This window comes from Lithobates pipiens, unplaced genomic scaffold, assembly GCF_037356315.1.
Source record: "Lithobates pipiens isolate NorthernLeopardFrog02 unplaced genomic scaffold, aLitPip1_a1.2 Scaffold_13, whole genome shotgun sequence".
Classification (NCBI taxonomy): domain Eukaryota; kingdom Metazoa; phylum Chordata; class Amphibia; order Anura; family Ranidae; genus Lithobates; species Lithobates pipiens.
In genome coordinates this window covers 351,520,567-351,539,520 of record NW_027507718.1, presented here as the reverse complement: position 1 = coordinate 351,539,520, position 18,954 = coordinate 351,520,567, and the positions used below count along the sequence as shown (strand labels likewise).

The following is an 18,954-nucleotide window of genomic DNA, read 5'->3' as shown; positions in this document are numbered from 1 at the left end:
ATACAGTTATTTAAATAGTGTATTCAGTTGTCTGGCTGGAGTACCGCTCCATTAGCATTAGATTCCTTTTAGGTTTGTTTGTTCCTTCTATGTACTGTATATGTAATATATATATCATATATATTACATATACAGTACATAGAAGGAACAAACAGATCTAAAAGAAAGCTAATGCTTTCAGAATACTGTTGAAGCAGAACTCCAGCCAGATAACTGAATACACACTGATACAAAAAAATGAAAGTTGTGTATGAATCCAAGCAATACTGTCGATCTGTGTCTCAGAAGTTCCAACCTAGAAAGAACACTTTATGCTAAATGATTTGATTGCATTACTAAGTTCAAGAACTTTCAGCAGTTTTTAAGTCTTTAGTGAAATCAAACACTGACTACTTACTGCAATCTTCCTCTTTCATCTCTGAGTCATAACTGTTCATCCCGAACATCTCATAGTGTTTCTCAAAATGTTTATCAAGTTGCTGAGACCACCCATTGTTGTCTCCTGAAAGTGATGAAGAAAATTCACGTTACAATCTTTGTCTGACAAATCTAGGCAACAAAGGAACAAATCATAAAATAAGTTCTAACCAAATTATGGGATAAATATTAATACATTTAGGTGGATTAGGACAAATCTCCAATTAGATTGTTCATACTTCATATATATATATTCCTACTGACCAGTGAGGCTATCCATCACATTTAGCATAGATTGGAGGGGGATGCCAAACATCAGCCCTAGATGTTATGGTTGGTATATGCAGAAAAGAGCATATGAGTTTTGGGGATATTAAGCTACTAATATGCACTAATATGCAAATATGCAAGCATGCCACCAGCTAGCAGGAGTTTGCCAGCCCTATGAACCCCGGGGCACTTTAATCGGTATGATAAGCCCACCAGTTGTAATAACATTCTTTTTCTAAGATTTAAACATTTAATTTCAGTCTATAAATCACTCTAATATTTTATTTTCTACTGCCTTCTTTAACTAATAAAAATAAAAACCCTGAAAATAAAACAATAAAACACAAATAGTCAACATAAATATAATACATACCAAATGGCTTTTGGCAGGAACTTATAGACATGTGATAAAATCAGATTTTGGTATGCTATGGAACCAATGGAAGTTTTATTTCCTGGAACCTACTATACATATATCCTTCAATGCCTTTGTTTAACAAGTTTACCAATAAATGGTAGCATAGTTTACTATGATTATTATAAATATATAGTGTTGTCATCAGTTTCTGTAGTAACTGAATGGTTAATTTTTTTCAGACGAGAAAGATTTTTTACTTTTTATTACATTCTGTGCTTGGAAAGTAACTCTTCCTTTTTTCCCCACCAAAAAAACCTACATCACCAGCTCTCAGTTTTTTTGGAAAATCCTGGGCAGTATAGATGAACTCTGTATAAGTTGAATTATTTGGCATATGACTGTCATTCTACCATTATGCATACATGGGGTAGTCCAATTGGTTTGTCATTTAGCATTGAGGATATTTGCTCATATATCGATTATTTTGTTTGTGTTTATAAATGCAGCTGTAGTTGTCCTTCCTTGTTTTTATTTTTATTTTCTTATTTTAGTTAATAAAAAAAAAAATAAAGAATTAAGACAAAGGCAATACAAAAGAAACATGCACGTTTCAAGATGCATTAGTCATAAAAGTTTGATTTATGTTTGTGAAGGTCAGATAAACTTTTGTTATTTTCCTCTTGAGGCCATACAGAATACCTTCCAATCAATAAAGGTTTTCCATTAGTCCTACATTGAGATGTAACTAGCAAAAATATTACATCTATCTGCATTTGGAACATTTTTACCTATTTAAGGATGTAAAAATGGTTCACATTTGAAGCTACATAATATTGTGGTTTTTAAGAAAAATTTTTTTTTTTTACTGTATGGATATTAGAGCACTTATATTGATACAGAAACAAATTTAATCTATTATGTTGTATGATTTGTTCAATTTTTTCATTTTTTTGATAAAGATTTTATTGAGTAAAGCCAAAAGAAAGTTACAGAATCATATGACTGGGATAAGTACATACAGGAACAACCTTTGGGTATGTATGATTTGTGATTTAAATAATAAATAGATTTCAAAAATATTTTATTTTGTCTGATATGTTTATTTTGTGATGTGGAGTTGTTCTTCATTTTCTATGCGACTCCATGTTTTTTTTACATCCTATATTGTGGTGTGTCAGTACCTTTTTAAAACCAACTTGTAACATATCCTTATAAGTGTGCTTTAAATTTGCAGTCCCCATAGTAGACACAAATTTCCAAACTTTTTCTGGCTTCCAATGTTTCCCTTTGCCAGATATCTCCACCTCCATCTGCTCACCCTGCCTTCACTATAGCCACTTTGTCACATTACTAGTTACTAGCATGATAAAGTTGCATGACAATGTCCACAGAAAAGGAAGAGTCTCTACTAACAAAGACTTAAAGCTGAACAATTTTGGTTGGCCAATGTTTTTTTTATTACGATGTAAATGAAAGTTTGAATAACTTACTGAGTAGCACGGGCAATGTTTCTGTAAGCCTTATTATGAATAATAAGCAAAGCTGGTGATGGATGAATATTTTTAGTACAGAACAAAAATTGTATATACTAGAGAAATTCCATCTCTATTTCATGGACATCCCTTGTGAGCTACATACGTCATATTATTGTATTAACACATACTGACTTTTCTTTTAGGAAAGGTTAGTGTATGGAATGATGTTTTTTTGCTGTCTGTGTCTCATTATGGGGATTTCCCTTTGCATCCTGTACCAGGAAGTGCAAGGAAATCTCTCAGAAGTAAGGAAACATCTCTTTTTAAACTGTTGTTACCAGATAAAGGTCCCCTTGGAACATTTACCTATTATATGAACCAGACTGTACTGAATTGCTTGATGCAGAGATCTATAAAAATGTTGATAATTTTAGTCTCCGTTGACATTAAAGTAGTATCAGCCATGGTGCCTGCATACTTTCCTATTCTCATTTGGCTGCCCATCCTTATCCATGACCATCAACATGTTTTATTATATATAATCTCCACTGCAATGCTGAATATCGTCTGTTAGTTCTGCTCAGACCTTTCACTAATTACAGTAGTGCACAGCCATTGTGTACATATAGAGCTGTTCAAATGCAGCCTCATCGTTACATCACATGTTTTTACTACAGTCTGTCAATAATTCCCTGCCAAATCATTCTCACAGTTCTACCACAAATGCTTAGTGCACTGATAAAAATGATTCTGTTGGCTTGTAATTTTAACATAAAAAATGTATCAATTTCAACAAATAAATAATTGTTAATTAAGTTACTTTGATATTTTAAGTACCTTACTTAATTTTCATTAGTTCCTAAAACACATTTTTTAAATTTACAAAAATAATGTATAATATTGAGTAATCTAGACAAAACCTTTAAGGTAAGTGCATTTCCATATTCTAATTGAGTTACATTTAATAATCTTTTCATTTGGCTGAAATTATGGGTAGCAGCATATGTTTGCCAAACGTGCAACCGCACAAGTTTTGATGCTGTATATTTTAAAGAGTTTGACGTCTTTTGGAACTTTGAAAACCTGTACAAGGCAGTTCCCATACGTTTTACGCCCATCAGGACAAAATTGCGCCACCAGTCACAAGAATTTTTCCAAGTCACTACAAAGTCATGCAATGCCATTGAAATGTAAGAATAAACATTGAACAAATTATCGTTCACATGCTTTAAATGTTGCTTAACATACCATGCAAAATGTTTATTTTATTTACCGATTAATATATTTATAATAAATGGACATACGTCCATTGTACACACCTACTGAGACAACTCATTTGTGCACACGCAAAGTTTGCACTTACCGCATGTGGCAGAATGCAACCAAGATGCAGGGCCAGGGACCACCAGCTGTTAAGCTTAAAAACTGTTTTGTGCCACAAAAATTAATGTTTCAGCCGATTCGGTTTTTGAGATATTGGAATTCAAATTCAGATTATGCAACATCAAGCCCCACCCCCTTTGCACCCAATGTTATAACATTTTTATAACAAAGATAGCATTCGTTTGCACTGCATCTGTGCTGATATGTGCTGCAAAAAATGACCGTATGTGCTGGTTTGGTTTCATAGATATTGTGCATTATAGTTGATGAAAACTCTCCCACTTTGCACCACGTTATTACATTTTAAATAAAATTATAAAATGTGTTTGTGCTGCGTTTGTGCTGATTTGTACCACAAAAACAAACTTTCTGTTTGTTCGGTTTATGAGATATTGGACATTCAACATTCAATTATTTAACCTAAAGCCCTGTCCACTATGCACCTTATGCATGTAATTAAACAAATATATCATAAGTTTGTGCTGCATTTGTACAGCAAAAAAAAGCATATTGGTATTGTATATTTTTTTAGCATAGCATTCTCATTTTGTAATAGAAAGAATGATTATGGGACTCATTTATGCTTTTAACCTGAGCTAATCGAAAAACCTAAAATATACCTGAAGTTTTTTAGAAGTTCTTTTTAGAGCTAGATGTGGGGAATCTATATTCAAAAGTTTACACTTTAAAGTGCAAATTACTAAAAGGCTTAAAAAAAGTTAATACATTCTGTGTTCTATGTAGCAAGAAATGCCAGCAACACGATTGCTACTTCTTAAATCTTTATTGAGCACTAACAGCAGTGCGACATCTAAAGTGCTAACATTTTTCGGCCGGATCCTTCCTCATATACATACAGGTTTACAATAAAATCAAGTTTATATAGAAAAGATATCCATTCCTTCAAAAAGGGTACTACAAATGCTTCCCCCCTCTTTAATTCACTTCTACTCCATCTCATGGTTAGGGACAGTGGGCTCTTATCCCTGTGATTACAACACCTGTAGACAGTGTAAAAGACACAGAAAAAGTAAGTCTGTTATTTCTTTTTCAACAGGTACAACATATCCAGTTAAAAGTTTTATAAATTGTAACTCTAATGCCCCATACAAACAATCAGAGTTTCCGAAAACAAATGTTGGATGTGAGCTTGTTGGCTGAAAGTCCGACCATGTAAATGCTCCATTCGAACATTTGTTGTCAGACTTTCCATCAACAAATTTTGTCTAGCAGGTTCTCAAATTTTCTGCCAACAAATATTTGTTGTCGGGCTTTCCGATCGTTTGTACACAAGTCCGTCGGACAAAAGTCCATGCATGCTCGGAATCAAGTATGAGCCGGAGATATAACTAGCGTTGTAATAGAGATATCACGTAAGTCTTGTACATCACTACCTTCATAATTTTTGGCCAACATTTGTGTGACCGTATGTATGCAAGACAAGTTGGAGCCAACATCCTTCGAACAAAAATCCACAGTTTTGTTGTCGGGATGTTATATCTTTTCATGTGACAACACTAACGATGAGCCGAACACCCCCCCCCCCCCCCCAGTTTGGTTCACACCAGACCATGCAAACAGGCAAAAAATATAACAAGCAAGATATCGTACCTCATCAGTGCCTCTCATTAGTGTCCACCTGTGTCATGGGTGGAGACCTCAAATTCTCCCATATAGAGGAGTGTATTGCTCCCATGGTTTAGAGAAGCAGGATCTCCCAGTCTATGGATAGTGTAGGACCCGCTAATCATGGGGTAATTTGTCGCAGTAAGTGGGCTTAAAGAGGAATTAAACCCTAATGGGTTTACTTCCTCTTTGTCTCCCTACAAAGGTAAAGCATAATGGGCTACTATGCATCGCATAGTAGCCCATTATGTGTCACTTACCTGACACAGGAGCCAGCGATGTAACCGCTGTCTCCTGTAGTCGGGAGCATCCATCTTCTTCCGGTATTGCTGCTCCTGCCACTCACAGCGCCGGAGCAGCGATGACGTCACTCCCGTACATGCGCACGGGAGCTGCCACTAACGGTATATCGCCGTTAGCAGTGGCATGCTGCTAACGGCGATAGTGCCCCGTAGAAAGCTGTCACTGTCTTTTACTAAATATCTCCTAAACCATGTAGGTTTAGGAGATATTTCTTGGACCTACAGGTAAGCCTTAATCTAGGCTTACCTGTGGGTCAAATTGGTTTGTAAGGGTTTACAACCACTTTAAGCACCATATAGCAATATAGTGTGACCAAATCCCCATATTTTTTTATAATGTTTTTTTAAAATGTTTAGTTGTTTTAAATAAGCCTTGCAGGAGGTAAATTTTTGCATGTGTGCACTGTAATATTTTGTTCAGGCAAAAAATATGCATGAACACACGAACACCGTTGAAATCTATGGGACACGAACATGAAAAATCAAAAGTACTCATTTTAAAGGCTCATATGCAAGTCATTGTCATAAAAAGTGTTTGGGGACCCAGGTCCTGCCCCATGGGACATGTATCAATGGAAAAAGATGTTTTTTAAATACGTTTTTTTTTTTCGGGAGCAGTGATTTTAATAATGCATAAAGTGAAACAATAAAAATGAAATATTTCTTTAAATATCGTGCCCGGGGGGGTCCTTAGTATGTAAATTGGCGCAGTAGAATAGTACCACAGCAAAATTACATTTCTAAATGAAAAAATTTAAAACTGATCACAGCTGTAATGATTTGTCGGATCTTGGCCTTGGCTTGATAAAACTCATTGAAAAAAACAGCATGGCCCCCCCCCCCCCCAGACCATTACCAGGCCTTTTGGGTCTGGTATGAATATTAAGAACCCCAAACCAACATTAAAAAAAAATATTGTGTGGGGGTCCCCCCAAAATCCCTTCAGGTCTGGTATGGATATTAAGGGGAACCCTGCACCAAATGTAAAAAAGAAAATGGCATAGGGGTCCACCCCAAAATTCATACCTGACCCTTATCCGAGCACGCAACCTGGCAGGCTGCAGGAAAAAAAAGCCACAACAGCTCCGCCTCTGTGACATCAGAGGAAGGTGGGGTCTCCCATTTACGTCACCGAGTGGCCCCGCCCTCAGATATATAACAACTGTCACCAAGAAGCCTCACTCGGTGGTGGTGCTGTTGTTTTTTTTTTTGGCTCGTCGGCGGTGAGATGGATTTACATTGTGGGACATCTTTTTTTTTTTACATTTTTTAATAAAGGACTTGTCCCAAAGTGTCTCCTGTGTTTTTTACTATTTTTGAAGCTTTTTTGGTGAAATGGTAGGGGGATAATGTACCTGTTACCAATTCATATAGGGGGGAGGCCGGGATTTAATTTTTTTTGTTTCACTTTAAGCATTATTAAAATCACTGCTCCCAAAAAAAACTGCCATTTTTAAAACTTTTTTTGCATTGATACATGTCCCCTGGACCCAGGTCCCCAAACATTTTTTATAGCAATAAATTGCATATAAACCTTTAGAATGAGCACTTTTGGTTTTTCATGTTAATGTCCCATAGACTTTAACGGTGTTCCACAGCTTTTGAATTTGCCACGAACACCGCATAATTTTCGCCGTTCGGTGAATGGGCAAACAAACACCCGATGTTTGAGTCGAACTTACGTTCTACTCGAACATCAGGCTCATCCCTAGACAACACTGAAGAAATTAGTAATTAGAAATTTTCTACAATGTAAAGTAGTGCGTGTACAGCTTGTATAACAGTGTAAATTTGCTGTCCCCTCAAAATAACTCAACACACAGCCATTAATATCTACACTGCTATCAACAAAAGTGAGTACACCCCTACGTGAAAATGACCAAATTTGGCCCAAAGTGTAAATATTTTGTGTGGTCACCATTATTTTACAGAACTGCCTTATCCCTCTTGGGCATTGAGTTCACCAGAGTTTCACAGGTTGCCACTGGATTCCTCTTTCACTCCTCTGTGACAACATCACGGAGCTGGTGGATGTTAGAGACCTTGCGCTCCTCCACCTTCCGTTTGAGGATGCCCCACAGATGCTCAATAAGGTTTATGTCCAGAGACATGCTTGGCCAGTCCATCACCTTTACCCTTAGATTCTTTAGCAAGGCAGTGGTCGTCTTGGAGGTGTGTTTGGGGTCGTTATCATGTTGGAATACTGCCCTGCGGCCCAGTCCCTGAAGGGAGGGGTTCATGCTCTGCTTCAGTATGTCACAGTACATGTTGCATTCATGGTTCCCTCAATGAACTGAAGCTCCCCAGTGCCGGAAGCCCTCATGCAGCCCCAGACCGTGACACTCCCACCACCATGCTTGACTGTAGGCAAGACATACTTGTCTTTGTAGTCCTGACCTGGTAGCTGCAACACATGCTTGACACCATCTGAACCAAATAAGTTTATCTTGGTTTCATCAGACCACGGGACATGGTTCCAGTAATCCATGTCTTTAGTCTGCTCGTCTTCAGCAAACTGTTTGTGGGCTTTCTTGTGCATCATCTTTAGAAGAGGCTTCCTTCTGGGACGACAGCCATGCAGACCAATTTGATGCAGTGTGTGGCGTATGGTCTGAGCACTGACAGGCTGACCCCCCTCAACCACTACAGCAATAATGGCAGAACTCATACTTCTATTTCCCAAAGACAACCTCTGGATATGATGCTGGGCACTTGCAATCAACATCTTTGGTAGACAATTGTGAGGCCTGTTCTGAGTGGAACCTGTCCTGGTAAAGGTCTTGGCCACCATGCTGCAGCTCAGTTTTAGGGTCTTGGTAATCTTCTTAAAACCTAGGCCATCTTTATGTAGAGCAACAATTCTTTTTTTCAGATCCTCAGAGAGTTCTTTGCCATGAGGTGCCATGTTGAGCTTTCAGTGACCAGTATGAGAGAGTGAGAGTGATAACACCAAATTTAACACACCTGCTCCCCATTCACACCTTGTAACATTAGCGAGCCACATGACACCGGGGAGGGAAAATGGCTAACGGGGTCCAATTTTGAAAGCCTATTTCATGAGACTATTCCTTTAAAAAAAAAACATATGATTGTATTATTATTATGTAAAAACCTTCAAACATATATCAAATACATTTGAAAAATAAGTTTTACCAACTTAAAAAATTTGAGTAAGTTACAAGAAAAAATAAGTTAATGGTTCCAGATAAAAAACAGGGCAGCACAGCGGTGCGGTGATTAGAACTTTCATCTAGCAGCAAAAGGGTTGCTGGTTCGAATCCTGACCATGACACTTTTTTCCGTCTGAAAAATTAAGAACATGCATAGGGTCTGCATGTTCTGCATAGGGTCTGCATTTTCTGCCTGTGTGCTTCATCTGAGTACTCTGGCTCCTACACTCCAAAGACATGCTGGTAGAGTAATTGGCTCTTGTCTAAATTGGCCCCATTATGTATTAATGCATTATGTATTGTGAGTTAGGGATCTTATTCCCGCGTACACACAATCGGAAATTTGGCCAGCAAAAGACCAATGAGAGCTTTTCATTGGAAAATGCAACCGTGTGTATGCTCCATCAGAATTTTGCTGGCGGAATTTTGGCCAGCAAAAGATTGAGAGCATGTTCTCACTTTTTCTGACAGAAAAGGTTTTTATCGGAAATTCCAGTTGTCTGCGGCAATTCAGACGCGCAAAATTCTGACACATGGTCGGAAACAATTAGATTCATGCTCGGAAGCATTCATTTTCACGGCTCATCGTAGTGTTGTATGTCACTGCGTTCTTGACGGTTGGAATTTGGCGTGACCGTGTGTAGGCAACACAAGTTTGAGCGGAATTCTGTCTGAAAAACCATCCGGGGCTTTTCCAATTAGAATTCCGATCATGAGTATGCGGAATGAGAGCATGTTCTCAATTTTACAGGCGGAAAAAGTTCCGATCATCTGTGGCAATTTCGATGTGCAAAATTCCAACGCATGCTCAGAAACAATTTGATACATGCTCGAAAGCATCAAACTTAATTTTCACGGCTCGTCGTAGTGTTATACGTCACCGCGCTCTTGACGGTCGGAATTTGGTGTGACTGTGTGTAGGCAACACAAGCTTGAGTGGAATTCTGTCGGAAAAACCATCCAAGGCTTTTCCGATGAGAATTCCGATCGTGTGTAACTATTCGGCATTAGATTGTTTAGGGCAGGGCCTGATGTGAATGTATATGTAAAATATCCTTTCCAATTTATCTATGGAACTCTATGAATGGTGGTATATAAGGGAATGTGAGTTTTTTTGTAATACTGCAGGAGCAACTGTAAAACTGCAATATACTGTATATAAGTAGTTTCAAAATTGTATTTCATGTACGGACAAAAAGAGTATTAAGGAACTTTTGCTAAAACAGAACACTGTTTTCGAACAAAATGTTATGAAGACCCACAAAGTTGTACAGTATACAGTATATCATTGAAAGCATATGACATTATCAGAAAATTAACCCTGCTATAATCCAGACAGACTATGATGACGTAGGCTTCATATTGTCACTTATTTTAGGAAGAACATGGTGTTCTGTAGATAAACACCCTAAAAAAACACAGAGCCTGGCTTAGGGCTTCTCAACTGATAACAGCTTCTTATATCATCCTTTATTTGTTGACAGTCCATTGAGACCAGGGGCCAAACAGTCAAATAAAATTTTAGAGTTCAACTAAATATAAACCAATAGATAATCTTACAATAGGTTTTTGATTTTTTTGATTTTCATTAGTTATTGATTTTCATTAGTTATTGTTAGCATGCCATTTATTCAGTCATGGATGCAACAAATTCTCATACATTATACTGTAATTAGTAGTTCTGCCACTAGATGGTAGTGTTATGTTTAAAGCCGTATTAACCACTTAAGGACCAAGCCTCTTTTTGAGATTGTTGTTTATAAGTTTAAAAAAAGTTTTTTTTGCTAGAAAATTGCTTACAACCCCCAAACATTATACATGCTTTTTCTAACACCATAGAGAATAAAATGGTGGTTGTTGCAATATTTTCTGTCAAACTGCATTTGCGCAGCGGTCTTACAAGAGCACTTTTTTTGGAAAAAATACACTTTTTGAATTAAAAAATAAGACAACAGTAAAGTTAGCCCATTTTTTTTTTTTAATACTGTGAAAGATAATTTTACACTAAGTAAATTGATACCCAACATGTCACGCTTCAAAATTGCGCCCGCTCGTGGAATGGCGACAAACTTTTACCCATAAAAATCTCCATTAGCGACGTTTAAAAAAATCTATAGGTTGCATGTTTTGAGTTACAGAAAAGTTCTAGGGCAAGAATTATTGCCCTCGCTCTACCGATTGCAGCGATACCTCACATGTGTGGTTTGATTGGTTTCATACGGACGCTACTCACGTAGGCACGATTACATTTTTTTTTCTTATTTATTTTACCTTTTATTTTTTATTTTTACAATGTTCTTTTATTCCTATCAAAAAGACCTCAGATCTCATATTTACACTAAAATGCAATAATAATAAAATAAAAAAAGCCCTTTAAGAGCTATGGGTGGAAGTGATGTTTTGACATTGCTTCCGCCCAGCAATGGTATAGAGACAGGTGGGGGCCATCTTCCCCTCACTTGTCACAGCAAGGGAGAATGAGAAGGGAGAGATCCAATTGCCTCCGCTGCCGACTGCTCCAGTTAGCGTTGGAGGGCATCAGAGCATGGCGGGAGGGAGGCCCTTTCCCACCGCTGATAAAAGGCCCCTGAAAACTGCCTCCCATTCATTGCAATGTGCGCTTTCACACCCCGGAGGTTCTCTTGCGGAATGTTAGAAAAAGTAATGCAAGCAGCATCCATGGGGTGGGTAAGGAGTGCTATAAATAGCGTTCCCAAAATGCCTCTGCCTATTGAAATGAATGGGCAGTGCATCCAAAGTGCCTTAAAAGCTCATTAAAAGCACGTTGAAAGCGCCACAATACGGGTCGTTTTTCCTTTTTTTAAAGATCACATTGTCCCGTGACCTTAAAAAATCCACCCTGCTTGCTCCCAAAAAGCACTGCAAAAGCACCGCTAGAGTGCCGCTAGAGCACTGCGAAAGTGACTAGCGCTTTAGCGCTGTTTTAGCGGAACTTCAGTGTGAAAGGGGTCTCAGATCCAGTGGCTGCATTCATTCTATTTTTTGGCTTTTTTTCTTATTTTTACCTGGTTATCCAGCCAGTGAGTCTGTTATTTTTCATCTTACTTTAACAGACCAGGTTGTACAGACAAAGCAACAGTTAGCCCTTGTACACACGGTCGGAGATTCCGATGGAATGTGTCCGATCGGAGCGTTTTATTGGGCATTCCGACTGTGTGTGGTCTGGATCGGACTGTTTCCGTCGGAATATCCGTCGGACCAAATATTCCAACAAAATGCTCCGATCATGTGTAGAGAATTCCGATCGAACAAAGTGCCACGCATGCTCAGATCAAATTCCTACATCAAAGCTATTGGCTACTAGCCTGAACGTAGTCCCATCGGAAACGAAATTACGTCATCACGTTCTGAAAGATCGGACAACTTTGTCCGACCGTGTGTATGCAACAGTTTCGGACAAGATCCTACGGATTTGGTTGTCGGAATGTCCGACCGTGTATACAAGGGCTTAGAGCATGGGTCTTCAAACTATGGCCCTCCAGTTGTTCAGGAACTACAATTCCCATCATGCCTAGTCATGTCTGTGAATGTCAGAGTTTTACAATGCCTCATGGGATGTGTAGTTTGGGTAGAAAAGTAGTGGGACTTTTAATATGCCAAATGAGAGCAAAATTTTATTACACATAAAATATTGTCATAAACACAATATTAAAAACATAGATATGCATAAAGAAACTTTGCGATAAATACACAAATATGTAAATCTGATGGATACATGTATTTGTAACTGGTCTACGTGTTACGTGGGATTCCCTGCTTCTTCAGGACCATATATATATATATATTTATATATATATATATAATATATATATATATATATATATATATATATATATATATCTATCAAGTGTGTTATATACAGAGTTTCTTACTCAATATCATAAATCATCAAAACAGGGGAGAGGAATACAGGATATGTCTCAGATGTTTTGCCTACCGGCCCATGGGATATAGTCTGGACCTATTAAGACAGAAGTAAACATACCGGTAAATATCCAAAAGGGGGAAATAAATATCCAGTGTATAGCGATATACTCCAAACGATGTGAATCCCAATATCTATTTAAGACAGAGGGGATAAATCCCAATTACCAAAAAAAACAGGTATCTCTGTGATGATCATATATGCTGGTATTGTGGTAGGTACATATCCACCTCTCCTCTGGCAAAGTTTGGGCCGCTCCATCACTGGGAACCTCACTGCATTTGCGGTTCCCTTGCAGGCTGCCATTTCTGAAATGCTGTAGGGACCCTTTCCCTGCGTTTTAGGAGGCACATCAGCCCATTCAAATGAATGACCTGCCATGCCCGCACCAACCAACGCCCACAGAGCCACACAGGAGTTACACTAGGCTAAAATAAGGATCATTGTCTTGATGTGTTGACTTTGTGAATTGAGTCTCTAGGGTAAGCAGAGAATGATTTATATCAAATAAATAATATTATTCCTGCACTATCCCATTTATGTGATCAAACTACTGTTTTCTAGAAGCAGCTCCCACCCCATCAATCACTTAAAGTGTTACTAAACCCAGATCACTATATATGGTCTCCCACAGTACAAAGAACATGGAAATGCAATTATTTTAGTAAATATAAACTGTCTTGTGACTTCTATCAGTATTTGGTTAAAGCTTGTAGGAAGAGTTTTCATTCTCTTCTGGCTGTCCTATGAGGCTGCAGGACCCCCGATCCTCTGTCTGGACAGTGCAGATAGGCCCTGCACTGATCACATGCACCCTCCCAAGAAAAGAAACAGCCTTTTTTTCAAATGACCTTGTTACACAATGCAGAGGATTAACCCCTTAGGTTCCACAGTGAGTATAACAATCATGCGCTACTGCATATACAGACTGATTTTACTGTTGTGTGTTTAGTAACACTTTAATACAGAAAAGCTCTTTCTATATACAATATTTTATAAATGGTGCTCCTCAAGTGCTGCCTTTGAAAATGACCAAAAACTGGAGCACCCCTAGTGGTGAACTTTTTAGGCACATACAATAGGTATCAAGTTTGTAAAGTACAAAAAGATTTTTTTGATTGAAAAAGTATTATAAGAAAAACATCTAAAACAAGGACTGCATAATTACACTGATAATCTGGATACACACTAATTGCTTAAAGTACCCTATGCGTTAGGGAGAGACTGAATCTCCTTCTTCAGGGGTATGTATAAGTATATTAAAAAGTCTATAGAAAAAAAAGATAGAATATATATTAGAAAAAATGATTTTTTTGAAAAAACATACATACATAGTACATATTTCAGTATTGTAGTATACACTTACATATTCAGAACAGTGTGCTAGACAGGCATTCCATGAAACTTGTAATTAAAAACACGACAGGAAACTAGGGTGGATTTTGACGATGGTTATTTTCCCTTCTAGAGACTCCTAGTGTGGTTGCCCCGGCAGGAATGGCCGAAGAAGCCGCAAGATGTAAAGGAAGTACCCACCTCCTAGTGCAGGTGGGCAGATGGAGCAAACCCCCCCCCCCCCCCCCCCCGGGAGAGCACTGGGGCAAAGCAGTCGGTCTTATACAGGATAAGATAAAGGTGTATTTTAAACCCATCAAAGGGAGAGAAAAAGAAGAAAAATCCCTTCCCTCCCCATGCGATTTTATATGAAAGAATCCTTTCATTCATGGAAAATAATAAAAAGTAAATAAAAAACAAAACAAAACTAAAATTGATAAAGTCCACAGGGAAGCAACGTGTCAGGTGGGAGGAGCTTGTGATGTCATTGCACTGGTCCTCCTGCTGGAATCAAGTCTTGGGTCTGGTAACTGATGTTGACTGTAGTTCCCTGTTTACATGCATGAATATTTGGTTTAATGTGAGTGGATTTGCAGAAATATTATGTCTAGTTTAATAAATATTCCATAAGGCACTATTGAGTCTCCCTGCATCTCCTTATGAGCTTGGAGTGTTCTTCTGAAGTTCTTCTATGACTGGGGAGCTTACTGGATGAGACTGTGATATAATGCTGTTTATAACCTCTTTTGTAAGATCAAGGTCCATCTTAAGATGCGAAGGCACACATTGTTGTTCACCTGGGTAGAATCTACTGGCACATTGGAAAATTGCTGATTCAAGGGACTGACTGATTTTGAGGCTTTATTGCACCATTTTGCAAATGAAATTTGCACACTGGGACGTCTATTGGACTTAGGGGTTTATTTACTAAAAAGACTGTGCTCTTTCAGTGCAGTTTTTCCAGAGCTTGGTAAATGAGCAGAAACTCTGCTGACTTCCATCATCCAATGCATTTTTTTTTTATTGTTCTTGCACGTTATTAGGTACTCAAAGTAAAGCTTTACCTCATTTACTAAGCTCTGGAGCAAGTGTACTTACAGAGTGCACAATCTCGTTGCCTTTATTAAATCTACCCCTGTGTCTGTATATATATATATATATATATATATATATATATATATATATATTTATATATATATACATACAGGGCTCAAAATTTCAAGTCCTGAGCTACTAGCCAGGCCTTAAGAGTTACTCGCCACCAGTTATCCCACCTAACACCTACCCTGCCAGCCCCTAAATACACCCTCTCATGAAATGACACTATTAAATGATTTATGCAGAATTAAGTTACAAAAATAAATATTAACAACTTGATCAGCCCCATCAGTACCCATTGTTGCAGCCTATCCGTGACCATCGATGCAGCCTATCAGTGCAGCTTATCAGTGCCCATAGTGTCGGCTCATCAGTGCCCATCAATGCGCTTCACCAGTGCTCATCAATGCTGCCTCTCCAGTGCCAACCAATGCAGCCTCGCCAGTGACCACCAGTGCAGCCTCACCAGTGCCCATCAATGCATCCTGATTAGTGGCCATCAGTGTAGTCTCACCAGTGGCCATCAATGCAGCCCAATCAGTGCCCATCAATGCTGCTCAATCAGTGCCCATCAATGTAGCCTCACCAGTGCCCATCAATGCAGCCCAATCAGTGCCCATCGGTGCAGCTCGGTCAGTACCCATCAGTGCAGCCCCATTAGTGCCCATCAATGTAGCCTTATTTGTGCCCATCAGTGCAGCCCAGTCAGTGCCCATCAATGCAGCCCAAACAGTGCCCATCAATGCAATGCAGTGGAATTTGAGGCATAGGTATTGGTGGGGAAGAGATTGGTGTGGATTTGGAGGCATAAGTATGATTCAGACCTATGCCTCAAATTAACCCCCCTTTTCTCCCAGCACACATCTTGTTAAATTCCCCATTCAATGTGCTGCTTTCAATCACAGCATACTGACAGTTACCTTTCTAATGCAGCTGAGGGGTCAGGCATTGTGCAAACATGAGGGTGGTAGAAAGAGGCAGTCCCAGGAGGTGGACTGCTCCTATGGAAATGCCCCTCGCTGTGAGCCTGTGTGAGGGGGTGGGGATGAGCGGCATTATGGGAGGTGGAGAGGAGCGGTCCCAGGAGGTGGACTGCTCCTATGGAAATGCCCCTTGCTGTGAGCCTGTGTGAGGGGGCGGGGATGAGTGTCATGAGGGAGGTGGAGAGGGGCAATCCCAGGCAGCAGACTGCTCCTATGCAAAAGGCCCTCGCTGTGAGCCTGTGCAAGAGGGCGGGGACGAGCGGCATCAGGGAGATGGAGAGGGGCAGTCCCAAGCGGTGGACTGCTCCTATGGAAATAGCCCTCGCTGCAAGCCTGTGCGGGAGGGTGGGGAAAAGCATAATGAGGGAGGTGGAGAGGGGGGCGGTCCCAGGCAATGGATTGCTCCTATTGAAATGACCCGCGCTGCGAGCCTGTGTATTTCCGAGACAGCACAGCCCTGTCTATACTCGCACCCCTCATAATTTCACTCGCCAAATGCGAGCAGGCGAATTTAACTTTTGATGGCTGTATATATATATATATATATATATATATATATATATATATGTATATATATATATATATATATATGTATATATATATATATATATATACAGTATATGTTGTTTATGCTTTTGAGTACAATAGCACAGCAATGGGATAGTGTGTATCGTTTACGGTATATTGTTTAATATTGCACTGTATATGTATGAATAATAATTTTGATAATATATGCGTGATAATTCACCTTGATTTGCATGTAGAAATTTGAGGAGTGCTACACTAAAATATATAGAAAAGATGAATGATTTTTCTTTATTCGTTGCTAGATGACTAACTCATACTTCAAGTTATTAAATAGGAAAGTTCAGTGGAAAAAATAAAATTCCAGCTTTACATTGATGCGCAGTGCTAGTAAACAACTTTTCTAAAATAAATAAATCTTTTGTACTGTAAGACAAAATATGTTAATGACCCAAATATCATTCTTGCTTAGTTCCACCAATGTGGACTTACCACCCCTAGTCCAGCATACCAACCTGGCAGGTAGAAGAGTTGTTGAGCATCCCGTTTGCACTGTAGCCACTTTCTCAGCTTTGCAGCTCTTAAGCACAGTGAAGCTCTCAATCTTGTGAGATGAGTCTTTGAGATGTGATTTCATCAAAGTCTCATTTGCAAGACTAAGAGCTGCATTGTAGATAGCTGGAATGATGATTGTCCCACCCCTGATGTGTCTTGAGCCTCGAAGCCACTGTCACCATCCATACTAGTGAGAAGTATGAGCACATGCTTGGAAGGAACATGGAAGATGAAAGGTTGGGTAAAGTTCCTCCAAAATAGTGCGCTTTTAAACATAATATTCAGAGACATGTAAGAGCAAGCTTTAGTTTCAATTCAACAAAATACTCTTCACAATGTTCAAAATAATCCTTGGTTGTAAAATAGCATAATTGTGCCTAACCTTTTCTTCTATTCTTGAAAAAAATATAGTTTAAGAAGCACAGCTCAGTTACATCTTGTCACCAAAATATCCAGGCCACACCCTTGGACCTGATTTACCAAAATGTGTGTTGAATGAGTGTTGTCTAAGTCTCTGAAATGTATAGTGTTGAAAAAAAAGATATGCTAGTCCCCATTTCACATCACAGTTCTCAGTGCCTCAGGAACCTCTCATCAGACCTGAACACTGTACCTAAATCAATGCCAGTACTGACATTCAGAAAGCTGATATTTTAGAGACTTCAAGGTGCTTGGTGGTTATGTCAGGAAAATAATCATGCAGGTCATGAAGGTGTGGCCTGATACCCTATAGTCCCAACTAACCAGATATTATCTTAGTTTAGCTTATGGTTTTCCATAAATTCATTCTTGCATATAACCATACATAACCCAGTTTACAGCTGGGATGCATTTACTTGGAAGAACTTAATCTTGCTTTTACATGCACAGCAAAGTTACATATAGATGGGTACACAATCACAGTATTGTATTAACTCACGAATGCAGAACATCAAATCAGTAAACCTGGCAGCAGAACATAGACATTGATGAACATGTCTGTTAAAATTTGACTGCTGTTAAAATTTGCAAAACAAAAGACCCTTCACAGTGTTATAAAAATAGCACCGTGCACCTTGTGAAGCTTTCATGAATGTAATTATATTCTTAAACTAAACAAAAAATATGAATATTTCAAGAAGTAGGGCACCTGAGTTTGATTTTCTATATTGTAAATTGAGCTGAAGTGATCTTGCACTCACTTCAAACATTCAATTATTTGCAGGAGCATTTGAAAACAAAATATAGCTTTTACTATATACAATTGGATGTTTGACTACCCACTTTTCACCTTAGTAAATCCGGCCAGATCATGTCACTGCATTTAACGCTTCAGAAAATCAGGATCTTATACCTAACTAGAAGTGTGAACTAAACACAGGAAATTATATAATATTTATGTACAATTATATATCTATTTATTATATTCAGAGCTTCAAAATACAATTTGTAAAACTATTTTCTTATTTTTAATGAGGTAATATGAAATATTGCATATGAATAGTTAATATTTCTGATTTAAAGCCAGCAGG

The 18,954-nt window shown here is 38.6% G+C and overlaps 1 protein-coding gene across 1 annotated transcript in view; it reads right to left on the bottom strand.

Moving 5' to 3' along the window:
* Positions 1-18,954, bottom strand: part of RXFP1 (relaxin family peptide receptor 1) — a 523,212-nt gene that overhangs the window by 248,148 nt on the left and 256,110 nt on the right. Inside the window, exon 3 of the mRNA XM_077477119.1 lies at positions 398-502. Within this exon, the coding sequence (XP_077333245.1) occupies positions 398-502 (105 nt within the window). The remainder of the gene's footprint in view (positions 1-397; positions 503-18,954) is intronic.